We start from the raw sequence: 23,935 nt of genomic DNA, 5'->3' as shown, positions 1-23,935 counted from the left end.
TCTGATGGCTTGGGGGAAGAAACTGTTGCACAGTCTGGTCGTGAGAACCCGAATGCTTCGGTACCTTTTGCCAGACGGCAGGAGGGAGAAGAGTTTGTATGAGGGGTTTGTGGGGTCCTTCACAATGCAGTTGGTGTTACGGGTGCAGCGTGTGGTGTAAATGTTTGTGATGGCGGGAAGAGAGACCCTGATGATCTTCTCAGCTGACCTCACTATCCGCTGCAGGGTCTTACGATCCGAGATGGTGCAATTTCCGAACCAGGCAGTGATGCAGCTGCTCAGGATGCTCTCGATACATCCTCTGAATAATGTGGTGAGGATGGGGGGTGGGTGATGGACTTTTCTCAGCCTTTGCAGAAAGTAGAGATGCTGCTGTGCTTTCTTGGCTATGGAGCTGGTGTTGAGGGACCAGGTGAGAGGTTCCGCCAGGTGAACACCAAGAAATTAAAAAAAAAAACCTGTTATTATAAGTATAGGTTCAATGAACTCAGCCTTTTCTCCTTGGAGCGATGGAGGATGAGAGGTGACCTGATAGAGGTGTATAAGATAACGAGAGGCATTGATCATGTGGATAGTCAGAGGCTTTTTCCCAGGCCTGAAATAGCTAGCACGAGAGGGCATAGTTTTAAGGTGCTTGGAAGCAGGTATAAAGGAGATGTCAGGGGTAAGTTTTTTCCACAGAGAGTGGTGAGTGCGTGGAATGGGTTGCCAGCGGCGGTGGTGGAGGTAGAAATGATAGGGTCTTTTAAGAGACTCCTGGATAGGTACAAGGAGCTTAGAAAAATAGAGGGCTATGGGTAAGAAGTTCACAACATCACTCCATCAAACATCCAAATTCGTCACAGGGTCAGTTCAACTCGACAGCAAACTGGACCTCACATATTGGAAACTCCTTCATTCAATAAGATTTGCTACCAGTATTCCTTCTACCCAAGATCAACAATCCAGTGGAATCTTCTGTGCCAGACCTGCGCAGTATTTCTGACATTAATATTTTTAAAGATAGACTCAATCAAATTGATTTAGGGGATCTTGTCAAAAAAGCTTACTTTACAATTTAACTCCCGTGCCGTTCACACCGACTGCGCATTGTAACAGCTGTCTGGCAGTGCTTGCACAGTACCAAGCAGAAGCCTAGGTAGTTCTAAGATAAGGACATGTTCGGCGCAGCTTTGTGGACTGAAGGGCCTGTATTGTGCTGTAGGTTTTCTATGTCTCCATGTCTATGTTGCTGTGTTTCTAATGGTGTGTCACAGGGATCAGTGCTGGGTCTATTCCTGTTTTTTCATCTTTATCAATGATCTGGATGATAATGTGGTTAACTGGACAAGCAAATTTGTGGATGACATCCAAGATTGGTGGTGTGTTAGACAGTGAGGAAGGATATAATGGCTTGCAGAGGGATCTACATCATTTGGAAAAATGGCAGATGGAATTTAATGCAGACAAATATGAGGTTTTGCATTTCGATTGGACCAGCCAGGGTAAGGCTTAGACAGTGAATGGTAGGACATTGAGGTGCGTAGTAGAATAAAGGGATCTGGGAATACAGGTCTATAATTCATTGAAAGTAGCCTCATGGGTTAATAGGGTTGTAAAGAAAGCATTGGCTTTCATAAATTAATGTATTGATACAGGAGATGGGATGTTATGTTGAAGTTGTATAAGATGTTGGTGAGGCCTGCTTTGGAGTTCTGTGTGCAGTTGTGGTCACTTACCTACTGCAAAGATGTAGACAAGTTTGAAAGAGTACAGAGAAAATTTATGATGATGTTGTCAGGTCTGGTGGACCCACGTTATAATGAAAGATTGAATTAGTTTGAGGTATTGCACTTTGGAAGGACAAACCAAGGTAGAATATCCAAGGTAAATGGTAGGGCATTGAGGAGTGCAGTAGAACAGAGGGATCTGGGAATACAGATACAAAATTCCCTAAGATAGAGTGAATGCAAGCAGGCTTTTTCCACTGAGGCTAGGGGAGAAAAAAATCATAGGACATGTGTTAAGGGTGAAGGGGGAAAAGTTTAAAGGGAACATTAGTGGGGGGCTTCTTCACACAGAGGGTGGTGGGAGTGTGGAATGAGCTGCCAGATGAAGTGGTATAAATGTGGGCTCACTTTTAACAATTAAGAAAAACTTGGACAGGTACATGGATGAGAGGTATATGGAGGGATATGGTCCAGGTGCAGGTCAGTGGGACTAGGCAGAAAAATGGTTCGGCACAGCCAAGAAGGGCCAAAAGACCTGTTTCTGTGCTATAATGTTCTATGGTTCTAAGTTAGGACTGTATTCCTTGGAATGTAGAAGATTGAAAGTAGTTTTGATAGACATACACAAAATTGTGAGAGGTATAGATAGAGTAAATGCAAGTTGACTTTTTTTCCCCACTGAGGTTGGGTGGGATTACAACAAGAGGTCATGGGTTAAGGGAGAAAGGTGAAAAGTTTAAGGGGAACATAAGAGGAAACTTCTTCACTCGGCGGGTCATGAGAGTGTGGAATGAGGTGCCAGCACGTGGTGCATGTGGGCTCGATTTCAATGTTTAAGAGAGGTTTGGATATGTGCATGGCTGGTAGGGGTTTGGAGGGCTATGATACCAGTGCAGGTCAATGTGAGTAAGCAGTTTAAATTATTTCAGTATGGAACAGGTGGGCCAAAGGGCCAGTTTCTGTGCTATGATCTTAAGGAGGATCACAACAACACTGGGTCTTAATGTAGCATTATCAAATAAATTATGACTCAGAAATGCATGGAGATAAGACAGGTGAAGAGATAGGTGTTATGCAGCATGTTTAAGGAGAGGGCATTGAAAAGCAGAGATATTTTGGGAAGGATATCAAAGTGCCTTCAGCCTTTGTGGAGCCATTGAAATCTAGGTTGAGCAGGCCCGAGTTGGATGTATTTACAGATCTTGGAGGTTTGTAGGGCTGAGGGGAGGTATTCCTGACTTTTAATCTTCAGTGTCTATTTTGAATGATAGCATATTCCTTGCTGAAAAGTGAATGTTTATGAGAGCTACTGTTTGAGAGCAACCGAACATTAATGTGAGGACTTTAGGAAAGAGGCAAGAAAATTAATAATGAAACAAAAACAATAACAAAGAAACCATACTTTAGCAATGTAATTCTCTACAGTTGGTGAACTGATGATGGGCTTATCTTTACTACTGCTCTTCCAATGGACTCAGTTGAAGTAACAATGCTCAATAATGCAAGGTGATACGTGAAAGCAATGGTGCTAAACACAGCTATCTGCACTAGACATATGGACCAAGGTTTCTGAAGGAAGATTGAGAACACATCTATTTATCTGGGTTAAATACACTTCATAAAGCTACCTATTACACAACAAATAAATCAATGCTGTACTTCTACTTTTATAATTAAATACTTCATTCAACCAGCACATGATAATACAGAGATGGTGAGAATGTCAGTCCACCCTATTACAACAGGCTCATCACTGACAAAGAACTCACTACCATTGAGCACATTGCAAGGAGTGTTGTCACCATCCATCGTGAAGAACATCAACATCCTGTCCATACTATTTTCCCACTGTTGCAATGGTGGAGGAGGTACAGCAGCCTTAGGTCCCACACCATCAAGTTCATCCTCTGAACCAGCATGGACAACTTCACTCACCTCTACTCTGAATTGACTCTATAACCTATGGACTCACTCTCAAGTCCTCCACAACTCATGCTCTCAGTATTATTTATCTGTCCTTGTATCTATCTATTTATTTATTGATTTGCGCACCACAGTTCTTTATCTTTTTGCATATTGACTGTCAGTATTTGTGTGTAGTTTTTACATTGATTCTACTGTATTTCTCTGTTTCACTGTTGCCTGCAAGGAAATGAATCTCATGGTATATGGTGACATATACTGTGCATATATTGATAATAAATGTACTCTGAAGTTTTTAGCTTTGAACTACTTTTCTACATTCTCAGTTTGAATTTTCTACTGTTTGCCTTATATCTTTCTGATAAGCTTAATTGATCACCAGACTTTGTGTACCTAATATTTTAATGTTACATCTCCTGTAATCACAGCCTGAAACAGATTTAAAGTTCTTTGACCAAGAACCCAGTATCACTACTACCTTGTCATAATTTCCTCAGAGCTGACATAGTCTAACACTTTGCTTACACATTACAGAGTTCCCCAATGCTGGTTATATTTTCCTGTAAGATGCCAAGTTTATGTGAAAATATAGCAATACCAGGGAACTGCTTACAGTTCTGCTTCCCTTATTTAAGGAAATACAGATGAAATTACAGCAAATAGTCATTGAAAAAATTGTCTTAGAATGAAAATATTAAGTAAATGTGGCCCGCACTTTAGAAGAATAATAGGCGACATGATCAAAGAATGCATGTTTCTAAAATGGCTTCACTGGGTAGATGCTACGAACATACTTGTTTTGGAGGAATGATTTGGAACCACAATTCTCAAATATCGATTGGCATCTCCCTAGAGCAAGGGGTTTAGTTGGGGTGGAGTTTGTTAGGTGTGTTCAGGAAGGTTTCTTGACACAATTATGTAGATAAGCCTACAAGAGGAGAGACTGTACTTGATTTGGTATTGGGAAATGAACCTGGTCAGGTGTCAGATTTATCAGTGGCAGAGCATTTTGGAGACAGTGATCATAATTCTATCTCCTTTATGATAGCATTGGAGAGAAATAGGAACAGACAAGTTAGAAAAGCGTTTAATTGGAATAAGGGGAATTATGAGGCTATCAGGCAGGAAATTGGAAACTTAAATTGGAAACAGATGCTCTCAGGAAAGGGTACGGAAGAAATGAGGCAAATGTTCGGGGGATATTTGTGTGGAGTTCTGCATAGGTAAGTTCCAATGAGACAGGGAAGTTATGGTAGGGTACAGGAACCATGGTGTACAAAGGCTGTAATAAATCTAGTCAAGAAGAAAAGAAAAACTTACAAAAGGTTCAGAGAGCTAGAGAATGTTAGAGATCTAGAAGATTATAAGGCTAACAGGAAAAAGCTTAAAAAGGAAATTAGGAGAGTCAGAAGGGGCCATGAGAAGGCCTTGGTGGGCAGGATTAAGGAAAACCCCAAGTCATTCTACAAGTATGTGAAGAGCAAGAGGATAAGACTTGAAAGAATAGGACCTATCAAGTGTGACAGTGGGAAAGTGTGTAGGAACCGGAGGAAATAGCAGAGGTACTTAATGAATACTTTACTTCAGTATTCATTATGGAAAAGGATCTTGGTGATTGTAGTGCTGACTTGCAGCAGACTGAAAAGCTTGAGAATGTAGATATTAAGAAAAAGGATGTGCTGGAGCTTTTGGAAAGCATCACGTTGAATAAGTCGCTGGGGCCTGATGTAATGTACCCTAGGCTACTGTGGGAGGCAAGGGAGGAGATTGCTGAGCCTCTGGCGATGATCTTTGCATCATCAATGGGCACGGGAGAGGTTCCAGAGGATTGGAGGGTTGCGGATGTTGTTCCTTTATTCAAGAAAGGGAGTAGAGATAGCCAGGAAATTATAGACCAGTGAGTCTTACTTTAGTGGTTGGTAAGTTGATAGAGAAGATCCTGAGAGGCAGGATTTATGAACATTTGGAGTGGCATAATATTACTAGAAATAGTCAACATGGCTTTGACAAGGACAGGTCGTGTCTTACGAACCTGATTGAATTTTTTGAGGATGTGACTAAACACATTGATGAAGGAGGAGCAGTAGATGTAGTGTATATGGATTTCAGCAAGGCATTTGATAAGGTACCCCATGCAAGGCTTATTGAGAAAGTAAGAAGGCATTGGATCTATGGGGACATTGTTTTGTGGATTCAGAACTGGCTTGTCTGCAGAAGACAAAGAGTGGTTGTAGACGGGTCATATTCTGCATGGAGGTCAATGACCAGTGGTGTGCCTCAGGGATCTGTTCTGGGACCCTTACTCTTCGTGATTTTTATAAATAACCTGGATGAGGAAGTGGAGGGATGGGTTAGTAAGGTTGTTGAAGACACAAAGGTTGGAAGTGTGGATAATGTGGAGGGCTGTCAGAGGTTACAGTGGGACTTTGATAGGATGCAAAACTAGGCTGAGAAGTGGCAGATGGAGTTCAACCCAGATAAGTGTGAAGTGGTTCATTTTGGTAGGGCAAATATGATGGCAAATATAGTATTAATGGTAAGACTCTTGGCAGTGTGGAGGATCAGAGGGATCTTGGGGTCCAAGTCCATAGGACGCTCAAAGCAGCTGCGCAGGTTGACTCTGTGGTTAAGAAGGCGTACGGTGTATTGGCCTTCATCAATCGTGGGATTAAGTTTAGGAACCGAGAGGTGATGTTACAACTATATCGGACCCTGGTCAGCCCCACTTGGAGTACTGTGCTCAGTTCTGGTCACCTCACTACAGGAGGGATGTGAAAACCATAGAAAGGGTGCAGAGGAGATTTACAAGGATGTTGCCTGGATTGGGGAGCATCCCTTATGAAAGCAGGTTGAGTGAACTTGGCCTTTTCTCCTTGGAGTGACGGAGGATGAGAGGTGACCTGATAGAGGTGTATAAGATGATGAGAGGCATTGATCATGTGGATAGTCAGAGGCTTTTTCCCAGGGCTGAAATGGTTGCCAGAAGAGGACACAAGTTTAAGGTACTGGGGAGTAGGTACAGAGGAGATGTCAGGGGTAAGTTTTTTTTCTCAGAGAGTGGTGGAGGTAGATACAATGGGGTCTTTTAAGAGACTTTTCGATAGGTACATGGAGCTTGGAAGAAGAGAGGGCTATGTGTAAGCCTAGTAATTTCTAAGGTAGGGACATGTTTGGCACAACTTTGTTGTCCAAAGGTCCTGTATTGTACTGTAGGTTTTCTATGTTTCTATGTTTCTGTCTCCAGGTAGGTAGTTATCCATGTTAGTCAGGAGAAACATGCAGAGTCATTGTAATTGTCCAAATCTAAAGTAGGTGCATATCTGGAATATTGGGGAAATCAAGGTATTGAGCTTGGGAAAGTGGACAAGTTTAGATCATTAATGATTTGTTTGAATGATACTGCAGGAAGAAGGGGTCATCTGCTCTATTGCTGTTTCTGTTTCTTAAGTTCTCAGGGTTGTTAGGTTTTTAGAAACTTAACATGAGTATTAGAAATCCTCCTTGTTGCCCAATGCCACTTCCCCCCTCCTCTCTTTTCCCAAAGTGATTTGTAGTCCAATTGATTATCTTTTGAGATCTGAGATGACAGGAGTGCATAAGGTGTGCATGCATCTTTGAGCTAACAAAGCCTTGGACTTTGAGTGCCTCAAGCCACCACTGCCAGACAACCTTGCAAACTACTGACCTCGGCAGCTTCTCAATTGGATTTCAGTGCTTTAAAAGGGACAGAGAGGGCGGAAAAAGGGGAGGAGGGGTGGCATTACTGGTCAGAGATAATATTACGGCTATAGAAAGGGTGGGTAATGTAGCAGGATCTTCTTTTGAGTCAATATGGGTGGAAGTCAGGAACAGAAAGGGAGAAGTTACTCTACTGGGGGTATTCTATAGGCCCCCTGGTAGCAGCAGAGATACAGAGGAGCAGATTGGGAGGCAGATTTTGGAAAGGTGCAAAAATAGCAGGTTGTTATCTTCCTTCCTTCAGTTAGTCCTGACGAAGGGTCTCGGCCTGAAACGTCGACTGCACCTCTTCCTACAGATGCTGCCTGGCCTGCTGCATTCACCAGCAACTTTGATGTGTGTAGGTTGTTATCATGGGTGACTTTAACTTCCCTAATATTGATTGGCACCTGATTAGTTCCAAGGGTTTAGATGGGGCAGAGTTTGTTAAGTGTGTCTAGGATGGATTCCTATCACAGTATGTGGACAGGCCGACCAGGGGGAATGCCATACTAGATCTAGTACTAGGTAATGAACCGGGTCAGGTCACAGATCTCTCAGTGGATGAGCATCTGGGGGACAGTGACCACCGCTCCCTGGCCTTTATAATTATCATGAAAAAGGATAGAATCAAAGAGGACAGGAAAATTTTTAATTGGGGAAAGGCAAATTATGAGGCTATAAGGCTAGAACTTGTGGGTGTGAATTGGGATGATGTTTTTGCAGGGAAATGTACTATGGACATGTGGTCGATGTTTAGAGATCTCTTGCGGGATGTAAGGGATAAATTTGTCCCGGTGAGGAAGATAAAGAATGGTACGGTGAAGGAACCATGGGTGACAAGTGAGGTGGAAAATCTAGTCATGTGGAAGAAGGCAGCTTACATGAGGTTTAGGAAGCAAGGATCAGATGGGTCTATTGAGGAATATAGGGAAGCAAGAAAGGAGCTTAAGAAGGGGCTGAGAAGAGCAAGAACGGGGCATGAGAAGGCCTTGGTGGGTAGGGTAAAGGAAAACCCCAAGGCATTCTTCAATTATGTAAAACAAAAAAGGATGACAGGAGTGAAGGTAGGACCGATTAGAGATAAAGGTGGGAAGATGTGCCCGGAGGCTGTGGAAGTGAGCGAGGTCCTCAGTGAATACTTCTCTTCGGTATTCACCAATGAGAGGGAACTTGATGATGGTGAGGACAATATGAGTGAGGTTGATGTTCTGGAGCATGTTGATATTAAGGGAGAGGAGGTGTTGGAGTTGTTAAAATACATTAGGACAGATAAGTCCCCGGGGCCTGACAGAATATTCCCCAGGCTGCTCCACGAGGCGAGAAAAGAGATTGCTGAGCCTCTGGCTAGGATCTTTATGTCCTTGTTGTCCACGGAAATGGTACCAGAGGATTGGAGGGAGGCGAATGTTGTTCCCTTGTTCAAAAAAGGTAGTAGGGATAGTCTGGGTAATTATAGACCAGTGAGCCTTACGTCTGTGGTGGGAAAGCTGTTGGAAAAGATTCTTAGAGATAGGATCTATAGGCATTTAGAGAATCATGGTCTGATTAGGGACAGTTAGCATGGCTTTGTGAGGGCAGATCGTGTCTAACAAGCCTGATAGAGTTCTTTGAGGAGGTGACCAGGCATATAGATAAGGGTAGTGCAGTGGATGTGATCTATATGGATTTTAGTAAGGCATTTGACAAGGTTCCACACAGTAGGCTTATTCAGAAAGTTAGAAGGCATGGGATCCAGAGAAGTTTGGCCAGGTGGATTCAGAATTGGCTTGCCTGCAGAAGGCAGAGGGTGGTGGTGGAGGGAGTTCATTCAGATTGGAGGATTGTGACTAGTGGTGTCCCACAAGGATCTGTTCTGGGACCTCTACTTTTCGTGATTTTTATTAACGACCTGGATGTGGGGGTAGAAGGGTGGGTTGGCAAGTTTGCAGACGACACAAAGGTTGGTGGTGTTGTAGATAGTGTAGAGGATTGTCAAAGATTGCAGAGAGACATTGATAGGATACAGGAGTGGGCTGAGAAGTGGCAGATGGAGTTCAACCCGGAGAAGTGTGAGGTGGTACACTTTGGAAGGACAAACTCCAAGGCAGAGTACAAAGTAAATGGCAGGATACTTGGTAGTGTGGAGGAGCAGAGGGATCTCGGGGAACATGTCCACAGATCCCTGAAAGTTGCCTCACAGGTGGATAGGGTAGTTAAGAAAGCTTATGGGGTGTTAGCTTTCATAAGTTGGGGGATAGAGTTTAAGAGTCGCGATGTAATGATGCAGCTCTATAAAACTCTGGTTAGGCCACACTTGGAGTACTGTGTCCAGTTCTGGTCACCTCACTATAGGAAGGATGTGGAAGCATTGGAAAGTGTACAGAGGAGATTTACCAGGATGCTGCCTGGTTTAGAAAGTATGCATTATGATCAGAGATTAAGGGAGCTAGTGCTTTACTCTTTGGAGAGAAGGAGGATGAGAGGAGACATAATAGAGGTGTATAAGATAATAAGAGGAATAGATAGAGTGGATAGCCAGCACCTCTTCCCCAGGGCACCACTGCTCAATACAAGAGGACATGGCTTTAAGGTAAGGGGTGGGAAGTTCAAGGGGGATATTAGAGGAAGGTTTTTTACTCAGAGAGTGGTTGGTGCGTGGAATGCACTGCCTGAGTCAGTGGTGGAGGCAGATACACTAGTGAAGTTTAAGAGACTACTAGACAGGTATATGGAGGAATCTAAGGTGGAGGCTTATATGGGAGGCAGGGTTTGAGGGTCGGCACAACATTGTGGGCCGAAGAGCCTGTACTGTGCTGTACTATTCTATGTAATTGTGTGAATCATCAGTTTAATATGTGATTGGAGGATTGGTATAATTAATACTCCAATTTATCTCTGACATTTAATTCTATTTTCAGAATCCACAAGATATTATCGTAGAACGGAAAGAAGTCATTATAAAAGATTCCTCTGGAATTACTGGAAGCACCTATACCATACCAGAGATTGTGAAGTATTTACAAATTCTTGCTACAAAGATTACTGTCAGAGAGCTTGAGCCTTTGTTTATTAAAGCTTAAAAAAAATAAAGAAGATCTGAATGAAACTGAGATTAAGGGAGGGGATCACGGAAATCTGAGATAAACCTCCATCTGCAGGAATCATGCAGTCATTGGGTAGCGTCAAATTCTGAGTGGATTTGGGAAGACATTTCATATTATTAAAGAATCTAGAACTGGGGGCATGTTTTCAGGATAAGGTATTGTCTGTTTAAGTGGAAATGAGGAAGAATTTCTTCTCATTCCAACTTCTTAACCTCAGAAATCTGGGAACAGAATTAGTGCATATATTCTTGCAGGTTTGGATGAATTTTAGTTCCATAGCAATATCTAGCACGGACTGCCAAGATCAGATCTGTTACAATCTTACTAAATGGTAGACAAGGCTCAAAAGCTGCATAGCAGACTCTTATTTCTTATATTTGGTAGGGGGTGGGTGCAAATTCAGCACTGAAAATCAGTACAAACAAAAACAAAATCAGTACCAATATCACACACTCATCCAGTAGTGATACAGATGGTTTCTGATGTTTCCTGCTGATTTTGGTTCTTCTGACCCCATTGTGATGAAAGAATCTGTCGACTCATTTCCTGGATGTGGGAATTTTAGGACAAGTAATCAAGTTGTGTCTCTGTATTTTTAGTCCCGAGTTTGAATCCTACCACAATTAAATGTAATTTCTAATATAAATCTGGATTAAACTGCTAACCTTAGTAACAGTGACCATAAAGCTAGTATTTAAATATCCTTTCCTGGTTTGTGTGCTATCTAATTCTTAACTTTTAGGTTTTCAGTTCAAAATCAAATTACATATAACACAAGTTCCCCAAGGTAGCATAAAGACTACTGTGCTTGTCTGCTTTTACCCAATCCACTCCTACACCTTGAATTGGATGATCCCAATAATGAATTTATTTTACAAAGGCTTTTTGAATTTTGGCCATTTCCTGTGTATTTCAGGAAGAAGTGGTTTGTTATTCTGAGTCAAAATATCCTGTCCCAATTTTCACCTTGTCAGCTAAAATTAATTAGATTAGATTAGATTAGATTCAATTTTATTGTGCCAAGTACAGATACAAAGCCAATGAAATGCAATTAGTATCTAACCAGAAATGCAAAGAATAGTGTTATTTACAAAATAACTGCGAATAAAAAGTAAGTGCTACAGCACACAAATATAAAAGTACCGAGACAGTACAATATGGGTGCAATACTGCTTAGCGCTGAAATGTGAGGTTCAGCAGGGTCACAGCCTCAGGGAAGAAGCTCTTCCTGTGCCTGCTGGTGTGGGAGTGAAGGCTCCTGTAGGGCCTACTGGATGGGAGGAGAGTGAAAAGTCCATGGCTAAGGTTAGATGCATCCTTGATAATGCTTTTCGCCCTGCCCAGGCAGCGTTTATGGTAGATGTTCTCAATGGTGGGCATTTGTGTGCTGATAATCCGCTGGGCAGTTATCACCACACGCTGAAGTGCTTTGCGGTCCGATACAGGACAATTACCATACCACACTGAGATGCAGTTGGTGAGTATGCTCTCAATGGTACAGCGGTAAAAGTCCATCAGTATCTTGGGACAGAGGTGAGCTTCCTTGATGCTCCGAAGGAAATAAAGGCGCTGTTGTGCCTTTTTAATCGGGATGGAGGCGTTCAGGGACCAGGTGAGATCCTCGGAACTGTAGACTCCAAGAAATTTGAAGCTTGGTACACGCTCCACTACAGCTCCGTTGATGTAGATGGGGACATGTGGGTGGCTCCTAGCATGGCTAAAGTCCACAATGATCTCCTCGGTCTTCTGGATGTTAAGGGCCAGGTTGTTGTCGGCACACCACAGGGCCAGGTGCTGGACCTCATCCCTGTAGGCCGTCTCGTCATCCCCTCTGATCAGGCCAACCACCGTGATGTCGTTTGTGAACTTGATTATGGAGTTAGAACCATGTATAGGAATGCAGTCATAGGTGAAAAGGCAGTACAGAAGAGGGCTCAGCACACAGCCTTGAGGCACGCCGGTGGTCAGGGTGAGAATGGAGGAGGAGGGGTTTTCTAACTTAACTGATTAGGGTCTGTTAGTCAGAAAGTCCAAGGTCCAATTGCAGAGTGATACGCTGATACCAAGCTAGAAAAGTTTGGTGATCAGCTTGGAGGGGTTCACAGTATTGAATGCCGAACTAAAGTCAATGAACAGCATTCTGACGTAAGAGCTGGAGCTGTCCAGGTGGGTCAGGGCAGAGTGAAGTGCCATGGAGTTGGCACCCTCTGTTGACCTGTTGGTGCGATAGGCAAATTGATGGGGGACCAGGGTAGAGGGCAAACAGGATTTCAGATGTGATAGAACCAGTCTCTCAAAGCATTTTGCAATGATGGGGGTGAGTGCAACTAGACGGAAGTCATTCATGCCCGTGGCAGTGGAATGCTTCGCACTGGCACGATGGTGTGTCCAATAATCTCAAGTGTGTTCCAGACTTGTTTTCTAATCTAATTTATTTGTGCCTTTTAGAATATCTCACAGTAAGTCAGTACAGTAGTGAAGAGAGGCTTTTTATTGATTTTCAAGGAGAAAATATTTTTATTAGAAGTTGATTTGTTAACCACAAATATTCAAAAACTTGGCAAAAAATTCATATAATTCAGTGGTTTAATATCAGCTATATTTTGCAGTATTGGAATATGGAAGATTTCTGCAAGTTACAAAGATGCCCCTGATGCAAATTTCACAACTCAATTTGAAGTGAAAGAATACGGTGAGGGAAATAAAATATTGTATTTAAACATGATGAATGAAATTAAAGGTAAAAGTATAGTTTCCTTTGATAGAAAGATTATAGCTGACATGAAACCCAGAGGAAAATGTTTTTGTGTGAGATGTTTCTACCTTGAAATATCTTCTGTCAATTGCATGTTAAAGCAAGTATTTTGGATGATGGTATATAATTCAGTTCTTAATGTTCCAGTAGGTCTTTTCCTCCCTACTCTACAAATGCCCCACCTTTTGATATCCACCAGCAAGATTCAAGCAAGCAGCACATCTATGAGATGGAAGTGGTAACTGTATTCACATTGCAGAAAGCTGAACAAGTGCACCAACAGTTCTTTTACAATGCTGGTGCCTTAAACTCGCTTTAAAACTATCTGCTGTAACAATACCCAAATCAGTGCAGGGATCCTAACCTAAGAAGGTCACATTTAATTACTTCCAATTAATCTGCTTTCCTTGGAGGATGGTGTAATTGCAACCTATAATTTCAACCCACCACAGCACCATAGTTTTCTTCAGCTCTCTACTCCTCTGAGGTATCTTCATTCCTCCTACATCCACTTCTTTAATGTCTATGAATGCCATTGTTCCACTAATTGTCGGACAATCCTTCACCTGCCAAGACCCCAATTTCTGCAGTTACTTCTTTAAACATTCTACATTATTTTTTGGGACATGCTTTGTATCTCCAGCTTGACCAACTCTTTGTCATATGCAACAATATATTCTAATGCAAAATAGCACATCTAAAATAAAATATCTAAAATAAAAAACAAGTTTTGGAAATACTCAGCAGGTCAAATAGCAATTATGGAGAGATAAAAATGTTTCAAATTGATGATCTTTCTCCAAAATTGGAATAGTGTCTAATTTATTAAGTATCTCTCAGATATGTTTGTTTTTAATCCTAATAACTCTTTATGTGTTTTAGCATACAAGATTGCATTATTGAGATCCAAATGGAGCCATTTTGCTAAATTAAAGGCAACATTTAAATGGGAACTGAATTAATCACAGGTTGTAATTTTTGCACCCACAAGAGTAATTAATCGATTTGTTATAAAGAGTTATGAGGATGACATGATAAGAAGTGATACAGATTTTCATTGTCTAAGACCTTTGTATTGTTCATGGGGTTAAACATTATTGGTTTTCTTGTATCTTTATCAGTGTTGCCAAGCTTTGAAGTTACCTTGGCTTCACAACAGCCCTTTTTCTATGTTGATGACAAGGAATTGGATGTTACAGTCACTGCAAGGTTGGTATTGCCTTCTATCAGAAAATGGGATTCTTGGATAAATTGGGAGAGAGTTGTTGACACCACTTGTGCATAATTTGGGTGTCGTGTTACTCTCATTTCTGCATTGATTTAAATGACATATGGAAATTGCGGGGGAGCTGTGTGTTGGCCAGTGTTGAATTGGAACCTGAATAAACCTCTCTTTTATTTCAAGGGCATACTTGTTTGAAGTAGTGAGTGAGAGTATGTCATGCAGGATGGGATCCATTTGAAATCTGTAAGTCTCATCAGGAGTGAGTTTTATTTGAGCTAATAAAAAGAGGGGAAGTATCAGCAGAGCAGCCATTGAATAGGATGTTTTGGCAGATGATGGTGTGGCTGAGGAATTAGCACTGGGGCAGGGTTTCAGATTTCTGGGTGATTAGGATCTCTTCTGGGGAAGTTTTGACCTGTCCAAAAAGTACAGTATATACCTGAGGCCTTGGCAACAAATATCCTTGCAGGAGGTTTACTAGATCTGTTGGAGAAGGTTTAAACTAATTTGGCGTGGGAATGGGAACCTGAATGATAGGGCTGAGGATAGGGCAATTGCTATACAAATAGATGCAATGTGTAGTGAGGCTGATGATAGGGCAAAACTGGTACGAGTTGAAGTGTAACATGGAGGTAAAATTAAAAAGGTGATGAATAAAGGACTAAATGTCTTTGAACGCACGCAGTATATGGAATCAGGCCGATGATCTTGTAGCGCAATTAGAGAGTTCCAGTGTGCATCACTGAGTCATCACTGGCTGCCAACCAGAAAAGGCCCCCTTTATTCCCATTCACTGCCTTCTGCCTGTCAGCATTCCTCTTTCCATACCAGTATATTTCGTATAACACCATAGGATTTTATTTTGTTAAACAGGCTCATGTGAGGCACCTTATCAAATGCCTTCTGAAAATCTAAGTAAATGACATCCACTGCCTTTTCTTTGTCCACCCTACTCATTACTTCCTCGAAGAATTCTAACAGATTTGTCAGGTAAGATTTCCCTTCTCAGAAGCCATGCTGACCTTGACTTATTTTATCATTAGTTTCCAAGTACCCTAAAACCTGGTCCATAATAAGGGGCTTCAACCCTTTCCCAACCACTGAGGTTAGGCTAACTGCCCTATAATTTCCTCCCTTTTGTCTTCCTCCATTCTTAAAGAGTGGAGTGACATCTGGAATTTCCGGTCCTCCACGACTTTGCCAGAATCAAATGATTCTTGAATGATCAGGACCAATGCATCTGTCATCTCTTCAGCAACCTCTTTCAGGACTCTGGGATGTAGTCCATCTGGTCCAGGTGACTTATCCACCTCAACACCTTTCAGTTTGCCTAGCACTTTTTCCTTTGTAATAGCAATGACACTCACTCCTGCTCCCTGACAGTCACAGACCTCTGGCATACAGCTGGTGTCTTCCACAGTAAAGACTGAAGCAAAGTACTTATTAAGTTCATCTACCACTTCTTTGTCCCCCATTACTACTTCACCATCATCATTTCCCAGTAGTCCAATATCAACTCTCACCTCTCTTTTACTCTTTATATAACTGAAAAATACTTTTAGTATCCTGCTTTATATTATCAGCTAGTTTGCCCTCATATGTCATCTTTTCCTTTCTTGCAGGTTTTTTTAGTTGCCTTTTGTTGAATTTTTAAAAATTCCCAGTCAGGCAACTTCTAATCACTTTTGCTACCTAATATGCCCTTTCCTTGGCTTTATGCAGTCCTTAACTTCCCTTATCAGCCACGGTTGCCTAGCCCTGCAATTTCAGAACTTCTTCTGTGGGACATATCTATCCCTGTATCTTGTGAACTATTCCCAGAAACTTCAGCCACCTTTGTTCTGCCACCATAGCTGCCAGTTTAAAAAGGCATCCGTTTGTCTTGCGAGACCATGGATCTGCGCCTGGAAAGTCTTCACTCTCCAGGGTGCAGGCCTGGGCAAGGTTGTATGGAAGATTGGCAGTTCCCCATGCTGCAAGTCTCCCCTCTCCACAGCACCTACGTTGCCCAAGGGAAGGGCATTAGGACCCATACAGCTTGGCACCAGCGTCATCGCAGAGCAATGTGTGATTAAGTGCCTTGCTCAAGGACACAACAGGCTGCCTCGGCTGGGGCTCGAACTCACAACCTTCAGATTGCTAGTCAAACGCCTTAACCACTTGGCCACCTGCCAGTATCCCCCTCCAATCCACTGGGCAAGCTCATGCCTTTGTAATTCCCTTTATTTCATTGTGATACCGATAATCTGACATGCTTTCCCTCCCAAATTGCTTTATAAATTCAATCATAGTATAATCACTGCCTCCAATGGGTTCCTTTACATTAAGCTGAATAATAAAATCTGAATTATTACACAACACTCAATCTAAGATAGTCTTTCCCTGAGTAGGCTCAAGCATAAGCTGCTCTAAAAAGCCATCTCGTAGGCATTCAACAAATTCCCTCTTGCAATTTTCTCACTCCTCTTGTATATTGAAGTCACCCATTACAATTGTGACATTACCCTTATTACATGCCGTCTTGCTCCCTTTGCAATCTCAAGCCTACATCTTGGCTACTATTTGGAGGCCTATATATGATTCCTATAATTTTTTTTACCCTTGCAGTTTCTTAACTCCACCCACAAAGATTCACCATTCTCTGACCCTATGCCACCTCTTTCTAAAGATGCAATTCCATCTCATACCAATAGAGTCATACCACCGATATCCTTCCTGCCTGTCCTTTCGATACAAAGTATATTCTTTGATGTTAAAATCCTAACTATGATTTTCTTTCAGGCACAGTTCAGTGATGCCCACAATGTCATACCGACCAACCTCTAAATGCGCCATGAGTTCGTCCACCTTATTCCGAATGCTACGCAAATTTAAATACAGCACCTTCATCCTGCATTCTTCACCCTTATTACGGTGGAGTAAAGGAAATCAGAGGGGCATGAAAGAGAAACTGACCAAAGCTGACTGGAAGGGGACACTAACAGGGATAATGGCAGAAATGCAGCACCTGGAGTTTTTGGGGGATTTTCGGAACGTGCAGGATAGATATATCCCAACGATGAAGAAGTGTTTTAAAGGGAGCATGAGGCAATTATGGCTGACAAGGGAAGTTACAGACAGCATAAAAGTCAAAGAGGAGGCATATAATACAGCAAAAATTAGCGGGATCTTAGAGGATTAGGAAGCTTTTAAAAAGCACTGAAGGCAACTAAAAATACCATAAGGATAGAAAAGATGAAATATGAAGGTAAGCTAGCTAATAATATAAAAGAGGTACAAAAAGTTTTTTCAAATATACCATGAGTGGATATTAGTCCAGTGGAAAATGACGCAAGTGAGGCAGGACAAAGGAGTGGCGGACAAATTTAGTAAGCATTTTGCAACAGTAGAAGGAATATGTGTGTCAATCCGAAGGAAGGTCAGGTGAAATAATTTTCCTGAATGATCCCTAGCTTAGAAGAAATGTTTCAGCTTCTAGATTTGATGCACTTGTTTCCTTGAGCTAAAGGAGACTGAGAGGAGATATGAGAGGTGGTTCAAAATCAAGAACGGTTTAGATTACTAAGGGAGAGGAAAGCTGTTCACCATCAAGGGATGATTCAAAAACTGGGGGATAGATTTAAAACCATGGATAAATGATGCAAGGGGGGATATGCGAGAATCTTAGAGAAATATTCTGACAGGCAACAGTGTTTTCAAAAGAGAATTGAATAAGCTATTCAGCAAATTACTTTTTGAAAGAATGGGACATGAGAATGAAAAGATTTCCGTGCTGTGACAATTCCAAACATCAACCATTTGCTTTGGAGGCATTTTATTCCCGGTCTTATTCATTACAGATACACTTATGGAAAAAATGTTGAAGGTCGAGCCTTTATTCTGTTCGGAGTATTGAAAGATGGTGAAAGAACAAGCATTACAGATTCACTTCAAACAGTGTCTGTAAGTAGGATCTGTAAAGTTTTGCAGAACTTTCAAAATCTGCAAGTTCTACTCTTATCATATGCTCATTATATTCCAAGTTCGTTCCAACTCTCCCAAGGTCACAGAGAAATTGCTTAACATAAATAATCTTAGAAAACTAACAGCTATCTTTGCAGGGAGTCATTTTAATACTGAAGATTGAATATTTTTCTACTAGTTAATTGTTTTGTGTGATAAAAAAAATAGATGCTGTTTTTGATATTGTGTTGTTCCAATACTGTGTTGTACTTTTTGGTTGTGACAGTTGTAGGGATGAGTTTTCAAAAAGTTTGGCTCTGTCATCAATGAGTGTGGAAGTGCTGACCTTAAGGCACAGGACAGCAAGGGGGAGGAGGAGGAGGAGGAGACTCTGCAAGAAACAAGCTGTCAAAGAAAATTCAGAAGAGCTTTCTTCTGCATGGATTTTTCGTCAAAGTGATACTTTCTTTGTTTTTGTGACACCTAGCAGGTTACAAATTGGTTATTGGTCAGTGTTAGTTTACAGTATTACAATGCAGAATGAGTTCGTTCAGCCCAGTCAATCTGTACCACTCTTATGAAGGACAATTCATTTCATATCATTTGTCTTCTACTTTCCCCTGTACGTAGGCAATGGTTTGGAGACACAAGAAGTTGTCTAAGTGTGTATTTTCTACAATTAGTTATTTACCAGTACCCTTCTGAAAACTGCAAACTCCATTCTTCACCATGTCGAGTGCTAGATCTGAGCCATTCATTTTGGCATATTACCTTAAATAACCCTCTTCTGATTGTTGATGATTTAGATCAATCTTATAACCTTGTAATTCAGAAAAACTCCATCCATTCTCTTCTTTGCCTTGAAAATGAGAAAAAACACAACTACAGATGCTAGATAGAGAGGAAAAATGGATCAGCCATGATGAAATGGCAGAGCAGACTCAATGGGCCAAATAACCCAATTCTGCTCCTGTATCTCATTGTCTTATGGTCTTATCTCTTAAATAAGATGGAAATGCTCATCAGGTCAGGGTGCATCTGTGGAAAGAGAAACAGTTAATCTTTCAAATTGCAGATGCTTTGTTAGAACAGACACAGTGAGAAACCAAGCTGATTACAAGTTAAAAAGAGGCTGTGGGAGGGATAATGAGCACAAAGGATTGGCCGCTGATAGAGTGGAGCCACTTTTGCCCAGATGATACCACTGTTTACAGGCTGTCATGTATCACCTTGAAAATAAGGTACAGATCTTCAGGCTTACATTGGGCTTCACTCTAAAAGAGTAGAAGCCACAGACAGATAGGAGGGGAATATAGAATTAAAATGTCGGGAAACTGGAACCTCAGCATCACCTTTATGCACTGAATATAGGAGTTCTGCAAAGAAGCTACTTGGTCTGTATTTGGTTTCACATGCATTTATAAAACCAAATCCTGTACACCAAATGAAATGCCAGCAGACCGGAAGAAGTGCAATGTTGCAAAGATGAACTGCAGCAGGTTTAAATCAATTGGTGTGGTTAGGGCAATTGAATATTTCTATATATGTCTTTGGCATTCACAACTACTCAGTGAAACTTCGGCCACTAAGCGAGAGGTTTTGAAAAGATGAAAATGTTGATAGTTTTGCATTTAAGAAACAGCTTTAGACATAATATACTTCTAGGGCACCATTAAGAAGGCTACCTGTGTGAGCAGCTTCAATGGAAATCAAATATTCCCATTTTAGACTGCTACGGCTGAAAACCACAGCTACATCTATGGACTATACAGCAAGAAACATAATTTTAAGGTGACTATAAAATCTATCTCTACTCAAAGTCAATGAAACTTGAACAGACTCTGGTTGCTGATGCCGTTCCCCTTAAAGACAGTGGAAGAGAAGTTACCATGCTGGTTTAAAAGTTCATTTAAAGAAGCATGGCTTTCGACTCCCAATATCAACTATCCTGCTGACAAATGTACAGTCTCAGCTAAATAAAATTGAAGAGCAAGAGTGCTGTACTAGAGGGACATCAAAAGCTGTTGCATATTTTGTTTTATGGAGACTTGGAAAAGCCTCACCATTCAGGGATTCATCTTTGAGTCTCAACAAGTATACCACAGCTGGCACTAACTTCATTTAATCTACGTGGATGAGTGTGCACCTATGAGAACTTACTGTACATACCCAAATCAAAAGCCATGGACAAACCAGGAGGTTCGTAGTCTGTTGAGGACTAGAACTGTGCATTTAAGTCTGGCAATCCAGGTCTGTACAAGTAAATCCTGTATGACTTGCGATGAGCTATCTTAAGAGCTAAGAAACAATTCCGAGTGAGGTTGGAGGCAATATCATTTGCACGTCAAATCTGGCAAGGTTTGCAAGTTTACTTTTTATAAAGCAAAACCCAACATCAATAATGACAGTGATGCTGTATCCCAGATGAGCTTAACTCTGTTTATGCAACATACATCAAAGTTGCTGGTGAACGCAGCAGGCCTGTTTAACTCTGTTTATGCTCACTTTGAAAGGGAGAATAAAACTACAGCTATGAGGATCTCTGCAGTATCTGGTGACTCTGTGATCTCTGTCTCGGACGCCGAAGTCAGGCTGTCTTTCAAGAGGGCAAACCCTCACAAGGCAATAGGCCCTGACGGAGTACCTGGCAAGGCCCTAAAAACCTGTGCCAGCCAACTGGTGGCAGTGTACGAAGACATTGTCATTCTGATTGTTACAGTCGGATGTTCCCAACTGCTTCAAAAGGGCATCAATTATACCAGTGCCCAAGAAGAACAGGGTGAGCTATCTCAATGACTATCATCCAGTAGCATTCACAGCTACGGTGATGAAGTGTTTTGAGAAGTTGGTTATGGCTAGAATCAACTCCTGCCGAAGTAAGGACCTGGACCCACTGCAATTTGCCCATTGCCAAAATAGGTCTATAGGCTCTCCATGCAGCCTTGGATCTACAGGTCAATGCAAGTACTTATGTCAGGATGCTTACTTATTGATGTTCAATCTATCATTCCTACAGACCTGATTGAAAAGCTACAGAACATGGGCATCTGTACCTCCTTCTGCAAATGGATCTTTGGCTTCCTAACTTGAAGACCACAATCAGTGCAGATTGGAAATAACATCTCCAACTTGCTGACAATTAACACTACTGCACTTCAAGGATGTGTGCTTAGCTTACTACTCTACTCCTATGACTGTGCGGCGAGGCACAGCTCAAACACCATTTTTAAATTTGATGATGATACAACCATTTTTGGCAGAATCACAGACAGTGATGACAGCATGTACAGGAACAAGATATACTAGTTAGTTGAGTAGTGTCGCATCAACAACCTTGCACTCAATGGCAGTAAGACCAAATAATTGACTGTGGACTTCAGGAAGGGCAAGACAAAGCAACACACACCAGTCCTCATAGAAGGATTGGAAGTAGAGAGGGGTAGCAATTTCAAGTTCCTGGGTATCAATATCTCTGAGGACCTAACCTGCATCCAACATATTGATGAAACTATAAAGTGGCTATATTTCATTAGGAGTTTGAAGAGATTTAGAATGTCACCAAAACACTCGCATATTTCAACAGAGGCACTATGGAAAGCATTCTAACTGGGCAAGTCACCATCTGGTATGGAGTGCTATTGTACATGGGTGAATTGTAAAATTACCCAGCACCATCATGGGCGCTAGCCTCCATAGGACATCTTCAAGGAGCAGTGCCTCAGGAAGGCAGCCTCCATCATTAAGGACCTCCACCACCCAGGACATGCCTCTTCTCATTGTTGCCATCAGGAAGGAGGTACGGAAGCCTGAAGGCACACACTCAAAGATTCAGGAACAGCTTCCCCTCTGCCATCTGATTTCTAAATGGACATTGAACCCTTGGACACTACCTCACTACTTTTTTTAAAAATTCTTTTTTTGCATTACTTATTTAATATAACTATTTAATACATGTATATATCTATTGTAATTCAGTTTTCTTTTTCTCTCTATTATCATGTTTTCCATTGTACTGTTGCCACAAAGTTAACAAATTTCATGGCATGTGCTGGTGATATTAAACCTGATTCTGATTCCATTCAGGACACAGTAATACAACTCAGGTCTTCACAATTCACCACCAAGATAGGACAGCTGAATCTTTCAAAGGCAGAGGAGGTATGATCACCTTTCTGGTGTATGAATGTGGTGCTGCTGTCCCAGTCCAGCTCACTCAACTTGGAACATCTTGTGATCAAGTGTTGTTCATCTTATTTGCAGTGGGAGAGTTCTGTCATCATCCTGGTAACAGTATGCATCCTACCTTAGGCCAGCATCAAACAAACTCTAGACGAACTGAGCAATGTAATCAACAGGCATGAAACAGTGCACCCTAATGTCTTCCCCATAATTTTGGGGGATTTTAACCAGGCCACCTTGAACAAGTCTCTAAATTATTACCAACAAATTACTTGTAGTACTAGAGGAAACAACACATTGGACCACTGTTACACTATGATCAAGACTGCCTACCATGCTGTTCCGTGTACACTCTTTGGAAAGACAGGCTGTACTTCTCTCCGAGTATAGGCAGAGACTGAAGACCACAGCAAGAGTAATGAGGACCAAGAAGGCATAGGGCGCTTACATGACTGCTTTGAGCTGGTGGACTGAACTCTATTCAGGGATTCATCCTTGAGTCTGAATGAATACTCCACAGCTGTCACTGACTTAATTAAAACCCGAGCAAATGAATGTGTGCATATGAGAACTTACTGTAAATACCCAAATCAAAAGCTGTGGATGAACTAGAAGTGTCGTACTCTGCTGAGGGCTTGATCTGTGGCATTCAAGTCTGGTGATCCAGAACTACACCCTATCCTTGTTATATGCGTCTTCAGACTATGGGGATTCACAGTTATGTGAGGAACCTAGTTCTACCAACGTCTCGTTATATGCATCCAAAAATCACAGTATTCGAGGAGCACTGCCTTCTCTCCAATACAAGTCAGGTGCGCAAGCTTCACAGTCTCACTGTTGGGACGAGAAGCACCGTTTTCCCGCCAATACAAGTCAGGTGCACGTGCCTCACAATTTCACTCCTGCCATTCTCGCATTGGTTTTGGCAAGGTGTGGATGCGCGATCTTAAACTTTTGTTGGTTTTACCCACAGTGCAGTGATTTTGTGCTTGAAATATTTAATTATGCCTCCTAAGCATCCGATGTCATGTGTTGGACTGTCAGCTGAGCGGCAGAGAACCGCTTTAACACTTGAAAAAAAGTTGGAAATTATAAACAGCGTGGCATCAGCTGAAGGTAACACAGCTCTGGGACGCTACTGCTGGGAACAGAATCTTGCCTTTAGAGTTCTTTTGTTGCTTGACAATGCGCCAGTCCATCCTAAACATTTGGACAGCATTCATCCTAATATAACAGTGCGTTTCCTGCCGCCTAACACAACATCGCTGGTTCAACCACTCGACCGGTGTGATCCACATTCAAGGTGTGCGTATTTTATTTTACGACGAACTATCTCTCAGATGCTGAAAGCAACAGATGATTTTGAAAATCCCGGGAGTTTACCAACGCTGAAGGAATG

At 41.8% G+C, this 23,935-nt stretch overlaps 1 protein-coding gene across 1 annotated transcript in view; it reads left to right on the top strand.

Annotated features, from left to right (window-relative positions):
- The window catches only part of LOC134339400 (complement C3-like), a 219,169-nt gene that overhangs the window by 11,395 nt on the left and 183,839 nt on the right, over nucleotides 1–23,935 (top strand). Inside the window, exons 5-8 of the mRNA XM_063035863.1 lie at nucleotides 10,250–10,344; nucleotides 13,045–13,127; nucleotides 14,312–14,399; nucleotides 18,255–18,357. Coding sequence (XP_062891933.1) covers nucleotides 10,250–10,344; nucleotides 13,045–13,127; nucleotides 14,312–14,399; nucleotides 18,255–18,357 — 369 coding nt within the window. The remainder of the gene's footprint in view (nucleotides 1–10,249; nucleotides 10,345–13,044; nucleotides 13,128–14,311; nucleotides 14,400–18,254; nucleotides 18,358–23,935) is intronic.

This window comes from Mobula hypostoma, chromosome 29 (assembly GCF_963921235.1).
Source record: "Mobula hypostoma chromosome 29, sMobHyp1.1, whole genome shotgun sequence".
Taxonomy (NCBI): Eukaryota; Metazoa; Chordata; class Chondrichthyes; order Myliobatiformes; family Myliobatidae; genus Mobula; species Mobula hypostoma.
Note: the sequence above shows the minus strand (reverse complement) of the source record. Positions and strands in the feature narration are given on the sequence as shown.